The following is a 15,116-nucleotide window of genomic DNA, read 5'->3' as shown; positions in this document are numbered from 1 at the left end:
CGCAGCCCGCCCGGAAGATAAACCAATCCCTCCGGCTCTGCAGTCCTGAGACCAGCGCTGACTCACAGCACTTTCTGCAGCCGCGCTCGCCTCGGGAAGGGGGAAAAATGTGCAGATTTTTTCCTCTCACGCGACGGCCCGACGTGCCGGGCTGGCCAATCAGGACAGGGTGGTGGGAACAGCACCAAAGTAGGTAAAAAAATGCGGGTTGCGGTCCGGGACGACTGTCAGCGGGTTCTCCGGGCCCAACAGAGCTCCGGCCGCCCGCCGGCGCTCGCCCCGCCCACCCCGCTCTGGCCCCGCCCCCGCCGGCGCGCACACCTGGCCAGGTGGCGACTTCCATGTATGGGCAACAGCCGCGCGGTGGGCGGGGCGTCCGTGGTCCCGCCCCGGGGCGGGGCCAGCCACCCTGGCGCGTTCTGCGCCTGCCCTTCACCGGGAAGCAGCCGCTCGCTCCTCAGGGCGGGGTGGGGGGCGGAGACTCGGGCGCTCCCCGGACTCAGCCAGAGTGAGGTTCCCAGCGGTCTGCAGACGGCCGGGCCTCCTGGGTGGGGCCGGGCCGGGGAGGCCGTCCTGTTGCGTAGCAACGGCGGGAGGAGCGTGGCGCGCGCAGCCGCAGTCGGCCCGCAACGCGCGCCCGCCCTTAATAAGGCCGAGCTGTCGCGTCCGCCCTGCGCTCGTTCTTTTGGTCCTTCTTCCGCGAGGTGGAAGCTCCCTGTACTTGGCTGCTAGGCTCGTAGCTCTCGCCCCGAAGTCCGCCGCAGCGAACATGGTGAGTGACCCGCAGCTCGGGCGTGCGCCGAGGGCGGGGCCGCGGCCCACGGCTCCACGGCAGCTCCCGGGCCGCGCCGTGCCCCCGCCGCCCCAGGCCGCTGCCCGGGATCGTCTTCCGCCCGGCCTCGCTGCCTTCGAGCCAGAGGTCTGCAGCTCCCCGGGGTGGGCCGCGGAACCCGGCGACCGTCCGGTGGGCGCGGCTTTCCCTAAGGCCAGCTCAGTGACCCAAGAGCCTTTCCAGCCCTTTCTCCGGAGCAGGAAAAGAAGGATCTACTGAACACCCTAGAGGGCGGGGTGATTGCTAACGAGCGTGATTAAGAACCGGGTGGCCTTGCCGTGGCTTTGTTTGTCGTATCTGGCAATCAGCTTCAGTGGCACTCTCGTCGGGCTTGTCAAGCTTGGCAGTGTCTATTTTAACCCTTCCCTGCCGGGTCTGTCTGTCCAGAGCCAGAAATTTGCCTTGACCTGAGAACGTGTCTTTACAACAACTTTGGATGCCGGGGTGGACATGGTTTTGCTTTCCTGATGCAAGTTTAAAAGCTTTCAGAAAGACCTTTTAATTACTGCAGGACTTTAAAAAGAGAAACGTTCGTTGTATTGAGATGGTAGAGATTTTGTTTAATCTACAAACTCTTCTACCTCTAAACTGTTACTCAAATGTGCTGTAAAACAGAATCTCAACTGGGCGATCAGGTAGAACGTTTTGTCACTGTAGTCTGCACACTGTTACCATTTTTGGTCAATCATTTGCTGGCAAGGCCTTGCCACACTGCTAGAAATACTCTCCTGTTGCTACATCTGTGCGCCTGGAAGCAGTTGGTGCCCACTTATCTGTCTACAGAATGTTTTCACGGAATAACAACTTTGGTTTTTCCTTAGACTGTACCAACTGGCTCGCCGGTGCAGGCTGGCTCACTAGATTAAGTGGATAGTTTCCTTGCTTAATAGTGTCTTGATATTAAGTCTTGTTTAGGTCTAACGCCTTGAGCTACAGATAGATCAGTCCCTGAAGTCTTTTGAACCTCTTGAAGTTTTAAATGAAGTAAAGAATCTAAAGGCTTTGAGTTAATTTTAACAGTGTAATGAAGTGCTGTGAAGTGGATTGGTGTCTCCTCTTCGCTCTGCTGATGTACAATCTTTTAGCCGAGAACACAAACTTTATATTTAAAACAGGGCCAAACATTTTAACTGTGTAAATGCTTAGTTTTAAAGCTTAACTGTCCTGTGTAGATTCAAATAAAACGAAAGAAGGGTCTGTTGTATTTCCTGGTACTTGAAGGAGAGAGAAATAAAAACTAAAGGTGGGTTCATTCCTACATCCAAGAACTAATAATGTATTATGGTCTGAGGATGTGGGTGCAGGAGTGCCATAGTGCTTTGCCGAGTCACTTCTTTCACTGTGGGCTCTGGGAATTGAACTCAGGTTGTCAGACTTGCCTGGCAAGTGCTGAGACATTTTACCTGTTCTGGATGTGTTTTAAGAATGAAGAATTCAGAACACAGACTTTTACTATATTTGGTTTTGTAAGCACAGAGCTCCATCCAGTCCAGCTGTTAGAGAATATTAGAGAGACAGTTTCTCCTTTAATATCCCAGATTCCAGTACTTTCTGTGTTTGAAACTTGGTGAGCTGCCTGGCTTTCTTTTCTGAGGCAAGTCTCACTCTGTAATCTGGAACCACATGGAACGCTCACTGTGAAGCCTAGGCTGGACTTGAACTTGAGGCAAGCCTGACTGAGCCTCCAGGTGCTAGGATTACAGGTGTTAAAAACTACACTGGCTTCTGTGTTTTTATTTTTGAGTTGGGGTCTTGCTGTGTTCCAGGGTAGCCTAGCCTACTCTCTTAGCCTCCTTCCTACTATGTTCAGCTCCCCCACCCCTTTTCCTCTTTTTAGGGTGGGAGTAGGGAAAGTAAAGTTTTAATTGCATGTGTGTTTGCTTTAAATTGGAAGAATTACTTCCTGGTACTCATTAAGTCTTCTAGAAGCAGTTGGAATGAAGCAAGTTGAAATTAGAAAAATGAGATGTCGTTTTTCAAATGTCTCACTACAAAATATCACTATAAATGTCTCTATCAAAGCCCTTCCTCACAGGGGGAAAAGTACCTTCTGTTTGCACATGTTGAATAAAATTTCTGGGTGTGTACTGGGTGTGTCATATGTGCAAAGATTATTTACCGGTCCACTATAAAATTCCTAGGTTTATTTGCTCAGTTCTGTTGAGTATGGCCTCACACATCACATGTAGATTTGGCTAGTCTTTTCCTTAACCAAGGAATGCATTTGCAGCATAGTTTTATGGCTCTCTGGAAAGTAGGGGTATAGTTTTGCCTGGAAATAGAGTTAGGAATCTGTGATAATGTAAGCCTTCATTTGCTGTATGTGGAGCGCTGCTCCAACACCCTGAGCTAATTGCCGTGACCTGGATTACAAATACATTCTGCCACTTGGTGATTAGGAAAAACACTTTTAACAATCCAGCTAAATAAGTTGGACGAACGTTTGTTTGTTTGTTTTCTGAGACTGTTTTTTGTTTGTTTGTTTTTTGTGTGCAGCCCTGCCTGCCCTGGAACTTGCTCTACAGATCAGGTTGGCCTCAAACTCAGACCTGCCTGCCTGTCTCCCAAGTGCTGTGATTAACATGAGAAAGCGTATTGTAAGGCAGCAGTTTTAGGTCAGACGATCCTTTCATAGGGCTTGCATATCAGATATGATTAAAAATTACAGTTTTGAAGTAACAACAAAAATTTCTAAGATTGAGGGTCACCAAAACATGAGGAGCTGTATTAAAGGAAGCATGAGGAAAGCTGAGAACCACACTGCCTTAAAGGAGAGATTGCCACCTACAAATTACTTTTTCTTATTCACATTGATCTTTACTGTTCTTAATTTTGAAGCATTTTAAGTAGTAAAGTGGTGTGCAGAATAATAATCCTCTTTTCAAAAGAAAAATAACAACTTTGGGGGTCAATTTTGGCTGTTGTCACTGCAGCTAAATGTACATCTTCCTATCGGGTCTCCTCCCGCCCTATAGGGTCCCAACCTGACTCAAAGATCTTACGGTGCTGGCTCGTTAAGGAAATGGTTTCGTTTAGGATGTTACAAATTCATAGAAGGTTCATGATGGAGAAATGTCTCCAAGAAAACGGGAACTGAGGCAGGTAACCCAGGAAGTCTTAAGAAAGGATACGAACAGGTCTCTCTTGTCAGAGAAGGTACAGTAGGCTATAGATGAGATACACAGTAGAACATTCTGGCAGGAAGGGAAAATCTGTGTGCATCCTCTCCTCTTTCCTGTTTCTACAATTTCAGTGGTCTCACTGCTAGCACAGGCTGCCCTCATCCCTAGAGAGATAGGCCTACCTCTACCTTCCAGGTGCTGGGATTAAAAATCCTGCCTTCCCAGAATAGAATGATGTGGACTTCCCAGCTACCCCTGCTTTCCAAAGGTGCAGGTGCAGGGCCATTTCACCGTAGTCACCTCAGTTGATAGATTTAATTCTTTGACACTTTTATGGTTTTTCTTTTTAATTTTTTTATGTATGTGGTTGTTTCACCTCCATGTATGTCTGTGTGCCATGTGTGTGCAGTGCCCATGGAGGTCAGAAGAGGGTGTCATATCCCTTAGCACTGGACTTACAGATAGTTGTGAGTTGCTGTGTGGGATTGTTTGCAGGTCTTTATAAGAGTGATAAATGCTCTTAACTGCTGGCTGAGCCTTTTCTCCAGTACCCTTACTTTTATGATTGTGGTTGTACATGTATACATTTGCCATTCATTCTTCAGTAATGTGTGTGCGTATATATATATATATATATATATATGAATGCTATACTTTGCCTAGCTCCTTTCAGCCTTTTTTTTTTTTTTTTTTTTTTTTAGTTCTTTTGGGGAGGGTGTTGGTTTTTATTACATTTACTTAATTTGGGGGACAGGTGCTTGAGACAGGGGTTCTGTGCATGGCCCTGGCTCTCCTGGAACTTGCTCTGTAGACCAGGCTGGCCTGGAACTCAGAGATCCGCCTGACCTTGCCCCAAATGCCGGTATTAAAGACGTGTGCCACCACCAGCTGGCTGACATTTACGTAATTTCTTGTGTTATTTACAAATGCTTGCAGGAGTCAGAGAACAACTTGGTGGAGTTGGTTTTCTCCTTCTAGCATGTAGCTCCTAGGCAGTGAACTCAGGGTTTCAGGCTTGCGGGCAAATGCCTTTACTCTGAGCCATCTCACCAGCTCAGGGTGTTGGAGTGAATATTATTCCACTATAAAACTGTACAAGTGTATTCATTTCTCTGTTAGTGAACATTGCTCCAGTTGGTTTATCTGTTTAAACTTTCCACCACAGTTGGTTTCTGTACACATTAGTACATGTTAGCTGTCTAGTAGCTGTGTGTGTCTTTTGGCATGAATACCGAGCCCTGTGGGTGGAGGGCATGCATATTTTTACTTCCTGCTGGCATGTTTTACTTTGTATCTCATCTGTAGTCTTTGGTGGCTTAAATAAAAGATGTCCCTCAAACCATATGCTTGAGCACTTGACTCTCAGTTGGTGAAAACTGACACAGCCTCTTTTCTATTTGTTTTTTACCTCACATGAGCCTTGTATCCCTTCCCTATCTAATAATGTAGAAAATGGTTTCTATGTTTATTAGAAGTGAATTGAGTGCATTTTTATATATTGCGGTTTTTGGATTTTTTGTTGTTTGAGGCTGGGCATAGACCCCAAAGCCTCATATATGTGATACACCTGTGAACCTGACTTCCTCTGCGATGACTTTAGAGCTATGTAATCAAGCACTCACACACACACACACACACACAGGAAGAAGAAAAATCAGCAAGAACATGATTTCCAATCATTGCTGGATCCTGATACTGTAGACTTAAATTACTCCACGTTGTGCCTTTCTAGGCATCTTAAGGTGCTAAATTGCAGAAGAGGAATGCTACCTCCTTATTTCACCTGTCATTTTCAGGCTTCTGGAATGGTAGGTGGACTGTAGACTGATTGAGGATAGTTCCCATAGCCAGGGGCTACAGAGATTACTCTCCATTCTACCCGTGTCTCTTTATCCTGGGCAATTCATTAGCCAGAATGTTAAAAACAGAGAGGTAGCTTAGTAATGAAGAGTACTTGCTGTGCTTACAGAGGACCCAGGTTGAGTTCCCAGCGCCCTCATTGGGTGGCACACAGCCACCTAGAACTCCAGTTTCAGGGGACCCCATGCCCTCTTCTGGCCTCCACAGGCACTGCACACACATGGTGGCACATAGAGACAAGCAAGCACACACCCATACGCATAAATTGTAAAATAAATAAAGCAAAGACCCAGAGAATTTACAGAAACTCTATTTTCTACCTAAATTTGTTTAAAATAAATAAAGCAAAGACCCAGAGAATTTACAGAAACTCTATTTTCTACCTAAATTTGTTGTGAATTGAACAAAGCCCACTTAAAAACCACCATGCAAAACAAACTCATTCTCCTCTGTCTCACAGGATATGTGTCTATTGTGTATAACTAGCCCAGGCTGGTCTTTAGCCCGCATCCACGCTAGTGTGGGATTGCATAGATATGCCACTTCCACAGGCACATCGCAACTGTTGTCCACAAATAGAATTAGTGCTTAACAGCCTAAAGGGCCTGCAGTGTTTGTGTCTTTATACTACTGAAACTTCTTTCAGAACAATGTTTGAGATGGAGCATAGAATTCTTGACATTTGAAAGTCTCTGGGCCTTGGGAAGCTGACTTGTATATATAAATGCATTGTTTTTGTCTGCTAAGTGTACTCTAGGCCTTGTTCTGAGTGATTCAGCCAGATCCGCTCGGTGTACAGTTTGCTGGCTGTCCATGGTGTGCAAACCACAGAACATAAAACATGAGATTATTAAAATATCATGAGCCTCTTCCCTTTTAGATTGTTGATGAAATCATATTGAAAGGCTTGTATCTCACAGTAGGATGTTTTTGCTTTTGTTTTATGTTTCTTTATAGTCTTGCTTCCTAGTGCTGTTACAGTGAGAGGTTTTCACTTGGAATTATGCTTCTGAGCTATTTGCTCTTTTTTTTTTTTTATCTTAACATTTTGCTGTGAAAGGGGTAGAGTTAGAAAACTCTATCAGGTTTATTCAGCCCAGTAATACTTTGAACAAATCTAGTTACATGCATCAGAATCTGCTGTACAAGGACCCCACTGAATCCAGCTTTTAATCCGAGTGATTGGTAACTCTAATACCAAACTAATCTTTTAGTGGCTGACGTTGCCGCTAAACATGCTTACATGCTGCTAACTGGATTCCTTAATTTCCTGTGTTAAGTCCAAACGTAAGAATTCAGTTTCAGTAATAAAAACAAGTAAAGTGAATTTAACATCTAGTTGAAGGTGTGTAAAAGTCTAGACCTCCTCAGCTATAGAGCAGCTGGGAGGTGGAGACTTCACTTCCTGCTGCAGCAGGAACACTAGTGACAGTGTTTGCCCTTGGATCCCATCAAAGGAAGACTTTAATCCTTTCAACATTTGTATATCATGTTACAGGGTGTTTGTCTTTTTGGGTTTTTTGAGACAGTGTTTCTCTGTGTAGCCTTGGCTGTCCTGAACTTTGTAGACCAGGCTGGCCTTTAAATCACAGTGATCTGCTTGCTCTGAGTGCTGGGATTATATGCATTGCCACTGTGCCCAACTAGGTTGTACCTCTTTTAACCTTATCACAGAAAAAACGGGGGGGGGGGGGCAGCTGGAGAGATGGCTCAGAGGTTAAGAGCACTGGCTGTTCTTCCAGAGGTCCTGAGTTCAATTCCCAGTGACCACATGGTGGCTTACAACCATCTATAATGAGATCTGGTGCCCTCTTCTGGTGTGTAGGTGTACATGAAGACAGAACATTGTATACATAAATAAATCTTTTTAAAATGTCATTGTCATTTAATTTTAATAAAATGCATTTGGTTGCATTCTCAATGGCTATAGAGCTGAGACTGACAGATAAGACTGAGCCGTCTTGATTTTATGCAGATCTTTAAGTCATTGAGCTTTGGGGACTTCTTAAGTTGTGAATTTTGTTACAGGAATGTATGTGTATGTACACACACACACACACACACACACACATATAATTTCCCAGTCCTCCTTAAAAATTAAGCAAACAGCAAAGGTAAAATTTTAAACTACTATAATTACTTACTTATGGCACTAGGTGCCAACCCAGGGCCTTGTGTGTGCCCAACAGTCACTCTACTAAGCCACCCTAGCCTTATCTAAAATATTGTATCAGCATTCGACTGGTAGAAAAATCAGTAAGTTTTCCATGTTTGCATTGTTTGAAATCTGTATATATTTCACACTAAAGTACGTCTCAGTCATGCTTGATGTTGTGCACCTTTATCCTAGCACTCTGGAGGTGGAGACAGAGACCAGATGATCTTGAGTTCTAGGCCAGCCTGAAGCTAAGTTCCTCCTGGGCTCCTGTCAAGCATCTAAGTATTCATAGGGCATATTTGACTTCTGTTCAGGTACCATGACTGTAGTTTAAAAAGTAGGTTCATACACCCAGGTTGCCCCTTAACAAATTTATTAGCAATGGAACTTAGAATTTTAAAATTGTTAATTAAAATGAAATAAACTTTAAGAAAAACCATTCCTTAGCCACATTTCAAGGTGTCACTAAACTGTATATGGTTAGAGGTGGCCCTTTTGGTTTATTCAGATTGGTTTGTTCAATTTGTGGTGAGATGTTTGCTTGAATACTACTGACACTGGATTTAGGCACTTCTGCGCATGTGTAAGAAGCAGTGCTAAGATGTCAGCTTGTTTATTTTTTATGTGTGTATGTGTGTGCTTGTGCCTGTGTGAATTTATATGTACCGTGTGCATGCAGGAAACCCCAAAGACCAAAAGAGAGTGGTGGATCCCTGGAATTAGAGTAACAAATGGTTAACAGCCACTATGTGGGTTCAGTCCAAGAGCAGTAAGCACTCTTAATTGATGACACATCTCTCCAGGCAATCAGTTTCTTTTATAATACATAAAAGATGTTTTGTAAAGCAGGTAATACCAATTTGATGAAGCTGTGCATCTAAACAATACAGTCCCTTTCTCATAGTAGCTTACATAGATGTTGCTGAATTATAATAAATAAGTGATTAAGAGGATTTTCTTAATTTTGACAAACAAGTTCCTATAGAGGTGAAATATTTTAATTTTATACCTCTGCTTTCACTTTTTAAAAAATGCATTGGAAACTGAGGTTTAAAGCACTGAAACAATTGAATAGGACCTCACTTTTGCATACACATTATAATTCAATTTGAATCTTTTTATGAAAATCCTTAGAGATAGATGAGGCAGGTCTTGCTAGGTAGCAGTTTAAATGATTCTGGCATACAGAAACTCCTCTTTTGTGAAGTGAAATTGGATAATATTTACTTATTGGACTTCTTGTCATAGAAAAGAGCTTAAAGGCCTAATACTTGAAAGAATAAAGTAACTCTGAAGTGTTAACTATGTATCTGGCGTTGTGTTATCTTGTCTCCTGCCATCTTTAGAGTGATTCAGGTGTTACCACTTCCACTTGAGCCAACATACCAGTTAAAGAATGGTTTTGAAGAGGCTTTGCCTCTTTCTGTGTGGTCTTAGGTTGGTTGTTTTGTTCCTCAGTTTTATTACTTTTCATTTCTTGCTAGATGAATAGAAAAAGCCAAACCACTTAATTTGAAAAAGGAAGATTTCTGCCTAGCTGGTCCCAGGCAAGATGGAGTTGTGTAAGGAGTTTAACAGGCAGGAGAACTCATCAAGGGACCTTGAGAAGAGAATGAGCTTGGTCTGTTCTAGGACAGAAAGGCTTGCCTGGCTAAAATTCTGCAAACAAGGAGAAAAGTAATATGTCCACTTTCAATGCTGTGAAAAAATAGAGTTAGTAGTTTAAAGGAAAAAAAAGTTTTACTTTTTGCTAATGGTGTCTGTCTGTGACTGCCTGCCCCCACAGCTTTAGACGTGGCTGTGGCAGGACAAAAGCACCATGATGGAAATGCACTGTGGGGGAAAGCTGCTTGTCCCAGGGCTGCCAGGAAGCAGAGATCAAAGAACAATGTCCAGGGTCTAACCTGTTTTCTCCTACTGATCCCCACCTCCTAAGAGCCATTGAACTATGCGTAGATGGACAGTGCCTTCAGTTTCTCAGTTCTTAAAAGGGGGGGAGCTACTCATGCCTCCGCTATTTCACTATGTTAGTTGTTAATGGTCCACACGATAACACTGATTCATGTTAAGTTTAAGTTCATTATTTTAGGAAATGTCATCTTGTGCTTATACTTTTATGCAGCCACATTGTTTCTTCAAAAATAGTGTCTGATTTGTGAAATTACCAAGTCAAAATAAATTTGAGTGATCTATACTGCAGCAACAACAGGGTGAATTGATAACCTGAAAACCAGGAAAGAATACTTGCCAGTTATTCATCCAACAAGAGAGTAGTGTTCAGAATATATTAACTTAGGAGCAAAGTTCCAAATGATGTGATTTAAAAGGGGCAAATAATGCCAGGTGTGATGGCACAAATTAGTAATTCCCTCATTTAGGAGGTGAAGGGGGAAGAGTGTGAGCAGCTCTGAAAAGGGTGGAGTGGGGGAGTGGTGGCAGGGGTGGGCAAGCCCTTGGCTGGTTTCCAATCTTGTTTTTGTGACTAGTGTTGGGTAGACATGGGGGTTTACCAGACAACTCTCTGCTAGGCTGATTTGATTTGTATATTATTAGTGAAATATCTGGATTGTGGGAGTTCTGTGTTTAGTGTTCTGTGGAACCTCCATAATAATTTCCATAATGCTGTAGAAGTTCCACCAATGATATATGTGACAGTTCACCTTTTTCTGTATCTTTACCAGTATGGAGAGATTCAGATTCTTTTTTTTTTTTTAAGATTTACTTGTTAATCTATTATGTATACAGTATTTTGCTTGCCTGCCAGAGGAGGGCACCAGATCTCATTATAGATGGTTATGAGTCACCATGTGGTTGCTGGGAATTGAACTCAGGACCTCTGGACGAGCAGTTAGCAGAACCACTCTTAACCTCTGAGCCAACTCTCCAGCCCCCTGTGTTTAGATTCTTGATGTTGCTATTTCCTAACAGGAGTGTAATGGTGGTGCTTGGTTAGGGTTTGCTTTGCATTTCCCTTCCACTAATCCTGATATTTTTTTTTTCTTCATATATTTGGTCATTTATCCTTTGAGAAAGGTCTGTTCACACACACACTCTTTAAATCAGATTATTGTTATTTTTCTGTTTGGTCTCTTGTTTCTTCTGGATACTCGTATTCATCCCTTGTTAGATGAATAGTTTACTAATATTTTTTCCTACTCTGTAGCTTGTCTCTTCATTCTTGTATCTTTTGTTGTACAGAAACTAATTGATTTGATTAAAACCCCATTTGCCTGTTTCTGCTTTTGTTGCCTGTGCTCTGGGAACCATATCCAAAAGCAATTCAGTGTCTTGAAAGTCACCCCTGTGTCTGGGAGGGACGAGGAGGATGGGGTTCATGTTAGGTCTTTGATCCACTTTGACTTGATTTTCATATGATGAGAGTTAGGGTCTAGTTTATTGTTTTGTGTATGAATTTCCAAATTTTCCAGCATCGTTCATTAAAGACTCTGCCCTTGCTATAGTGTAGGTTTTTATCAGTGATTAGCTATAGATTATGGAGTTATCTCTAGGTTCTCTGTCTGTTCTTTTGGGCTACATGTGTATATTTTTATGGCAGTGGGGATTGCCTTCTGGATTTTCTTTTCTCTGCTTGGTTTACTATTGACATATTAAAATGCTACTATTTTTGTATGTTGATTTTTTTATATATATATTGCAACTTACTGAATTTTTTTCAGTTTGATAGTCAGACTTTTATATAGAGAATCATTTTGTTGCAAACAGAATGTGCTTTTCTCCTCTCTTCTTTGGATATCCTTTAGTTCTTTGTCTTGCTATGCTTCTTTGGGTAAGACTTCAAATTCTGGGGTAGGAATGTTGTAAAATCAGTGTCCTTATCTTATTCCTGATTTTACAGGGAATATTTTTTGCTTTTCCATCTTCACAATGATGATGCAAAGATGCTTTTTCAAATTTTAGCAAGGAAATCCACGAGACATTCTCTCTACATGGCAAAACTTGTAGATACCTTGTTTTAGGTTATGTCTTTAAAATATTTTCATCTGCAGGATCAAATGGACCTGTAGTAACAATTTAGGTCACACGAACTTTTAAATGTGTTTTGTGGAATATTGATTTCTTAGTATACTCTTGAATATTGATTAGTCTGTATATTTATATCTTACATTTATCCTGAAATTTATGTGAAATATGATGCCCACACATTAGGAAGTTTTTTAAAACTAAAAAATACATATTTACAAATTTCAAGATAAAAAATACTGTTAAACTTTTATTGGTTAAGTAATCATCTAGTTGGTAGTATCACAGTTCCAGCTGGTGGGTGGAGAATGGTAAAGATATGAGGGCAGAGTGCAGTGATGGAGACCCCTGGAGGGTGGGACTGGAGGCATGGGGTAGAATGCCTTTTGCATGTGCAGGGCTGTGAGTCTGATCCTGGCAAGGCCTAAACAAAAACAAAGTAACAAATTAAAAATCACCAAGCAAGAGCTCTTGTTCTTTTAGGGAGAAGTTGAGAGCAGGAGTCAACCAACAGATAATCAGGATAATATAAATCACTGTAGTCTTCGTAAGTATGTGGAGGACCAGATGCAGATTTTGATTAGAGCTGATGACTGAAGGGCCAAGAGCTGCCTTCCCCGAGGAGACGCTGAGTGACCCTGAATGAGGGCAGCCAGAAGAGAGGAGAAACCTAGAGCACCACAAGAGTGTGTGAGCTCTCCAGGGATGCTTAACTGTGTGTAAACCGGAATGAGAGTCCGTGCCAGCACGAGGTGGGAAAGGATGCTAGAGAGGTAGCGCATAAAGCTTCTTCAAGTCCTGCGCTGGGTCTAGATCTTATTCTAAAGGAAATTGGAGGTCACTGGAGGAGAACAGTCATGCCCATAACTTGTTTCCCAGTGTTCTTACCGTCCCTAAGTCGCTTTTACTTCTCCTGCTGATGTTCAACTGTGTGTGAATGCGCAAGTGTGTGTGTATGTGTATGTGTTTTACACTTTTAAAAAAATTACTTATTTATTTATTATATATGCAATATATGCATGTATGCCTTAACATCAGAGCAGGGCACCAGATATCATTATAGATGGTTGTGAGCCACCATGTGGTTGCTGGGAATTGAACTCAGAACCTGTGGAAGAACACACAGTGCTCTTAACCTCTGAGCCATCACTTCAGCCCACTTTTTTTTTTTTAAAGAAGGGGGTGTGGTGGTGCACACCTTTAATCCCAGCACAAGTGAGGCAGAGGCAGGTGGATCTCTGAGAGTTGGAAGCCAGCTTAGTTACATGATAGAGAGTTACATAGTGAAACACTGTCTCAAAGAGGAGGTGTGGGGATTCCCCAAAAGAAGTTTTTATAAAATTCCTGCTGTTCCTCCAGTCTTACACTTCTCACCTCCTGCCTGTCCCTTGGGGGTAGAAAATCCACGGGCAGTCTTGTAAGACTTGTGGCATGTGTGCCTAGTGAAGTTTTTCCTTTGTTTTTGTCAACTTGGGCTTTGGCTCCCAGAGCTTTGAGGTTGAACCTCTGCCCCCACCCTCCAAGAAGCTAGTTGGGACTCATTAAACAGCGCATGAGCAGGAAAACTGCCGTTTGGTCTGCTGCATAGGTCACCCCACAACATTGAGCTGAGTTCTGAAATGATAGGATTTTTATGGTTGAAAATGGTTGCTAAGTTTACTTTCCACTTGACTTTTTCTTTTTTTAATATTTGTTTTTTAATTAATTAATTTTTAGGTTTTCAGGTGGTTTCTCAGTGTAGCCCTGGCTGTCCTGGGACTCAGGCTGACCTCAGACTCAGATACAGCTGTCACTGCCTTCTGAGTGCCACGGTTAAGGAATGGCGCCACCATGCCTGCCTCACTCGGCTTTCTCAAATGAAGCAGTAAAGCAGAGTTAGTTTGAAACATTTTCTCCATCACTGGTGTCTGATGCAGTAACTGCACCTGGAGTGTGGTGTGACAGCCCTAGGAGGGAGCTGGGGAGCCGTCAGGGCGGGCAGTGGCGCAGCCAGAATGCGCGGGCCTGTCGCTTGACAAGTGGAACAGAAGCTTGAGTTAGCTATCTTAGTTCCTTGGCCAGGCATTTTTTTTAAGTTTATTTATTATGTATTCAGTGTTCTGCCTGCATACACACCTGCACACCAGAAGAAGGCACCAGGTCTCATTATAGATAGTTATGAGCCGCCATGTGGGTGCTGGAAATTGAACTTGGGACCTCTGGAAGAGCAGACAGTGCTCTTAACCCCGAGCCATCTCTTCAGACCCTCTTCCCCCTTTTTCCCAGACATCTTAAAAGCAAAGGCATACTCTGTACTGTACTTAGTGCCTCTGGGTATTTTCAGTTTCCCTGGAGAGGGAAGAATCCTGCTGGGTTTCATGACTGACACCTGCTGGAAGGGACAGGTTTTAGGGGGGAGCATCTTTCTTCACCTGCCACCACAGCTTTCTTCATTGTGGGTGATAGCTCCCTAAAGTGGTAAATGAACCTTTTATTTTTGATACTATAATATAATTACAACATTTCCCCCTTCCCTTTCTTCCCCCCCCAAACCATCCCATGTACCCCTCCCTGTTGTCTTTCAAATTCATGGCCTCTTTTCATTGTTATTACATGCATGTACATATATATTCATAAATGTAACTTGCACAGTCTGTATAATGTTACTTGTATGTGTATTTGCCGAGCTGTTTGGCACTGGACAACCAATTGGTGTGATATTTGCTGGGAAGAGCACCTCTCCCGCTCCCAGCTTTCCTGTTTCTAGTAGTTGTTTGTGTAGGGTCAGGGTCTCCTGGGCTTTTCCTCATCCAGTTTTGCCAGTCAGTTGGTGTCATCCTTGTTCAGCTCACATTTAAGCAGTCATGTTGGTGAGACTTTGGATGTAGCCTCTGACATGACTAGGAGACAAAAATCTCGTAGCAAAGGCCCCGATCCTTTGGCTCTACAGTTTTTTCATTCCGTCTTCTGCAGTGTTCCCTGAGCCGTAGGTACAGGAGTATTTTGTAGATGTCTCTATTGGGACCCAGCTACAGCTCTGCATTTTGATTAGTTGTGGATTGCTGTAATGGTCTCTTGTCTTTTGCAAAGAGGATTTTCCTTAGAGTGAAGGTTGGGATTGTGCTGATTTAATAAAGTGGTAGTTACATATTCTCCCTCAAGATCCATGACTTTCTTAGCATTG

The 15,116-nt window shown here is 43.0% G+C and overlaps 1 protein-coding gene across 1 annotated transcript in view; it reads left to right on the top strand.

Annotated features, from left to right (window-relative positions):
- The first annotated feature begins 509 nt into the window (after positions 1–509).
- The window catches only part of Dstn (destrin, actin depolymerizing factor), a 25,761-nt gene continuing 11,154 nt past the window's right edge, over positions 510–15,116 (top strand). Inside the window, exon 1 of the mRNA XM_060383149.1 lies at positions 510–772. Within this exon, the coding sequence (XP_060239132.1) occupies positions 770–772 (3 nt within the window). The 5' untranslated portion in view covers positions 510–769. The remainder of the gene's footprint in view (positions 773–15,116) is intronic.

This window comes from Meriones unguiculatus, chromosome 4 (genome assembly GCF_030254825.1).
Source record: "Meriones unguiculatus strain TT.TT164.6M chromosome 4, Bangor_MerUng_6.1, whole genome shotgun sequence".
Lineage (NCBI taxonomy): Eukaryota > Metazoa > Chordata > Mammalia > Rodentia > Muridae > Meriones > Meriones unguiculatus.
Note: the sequence above shows the minus strand (reverse complement) of the source record. Positions and strands in the feature narration are given on the sequence as shown.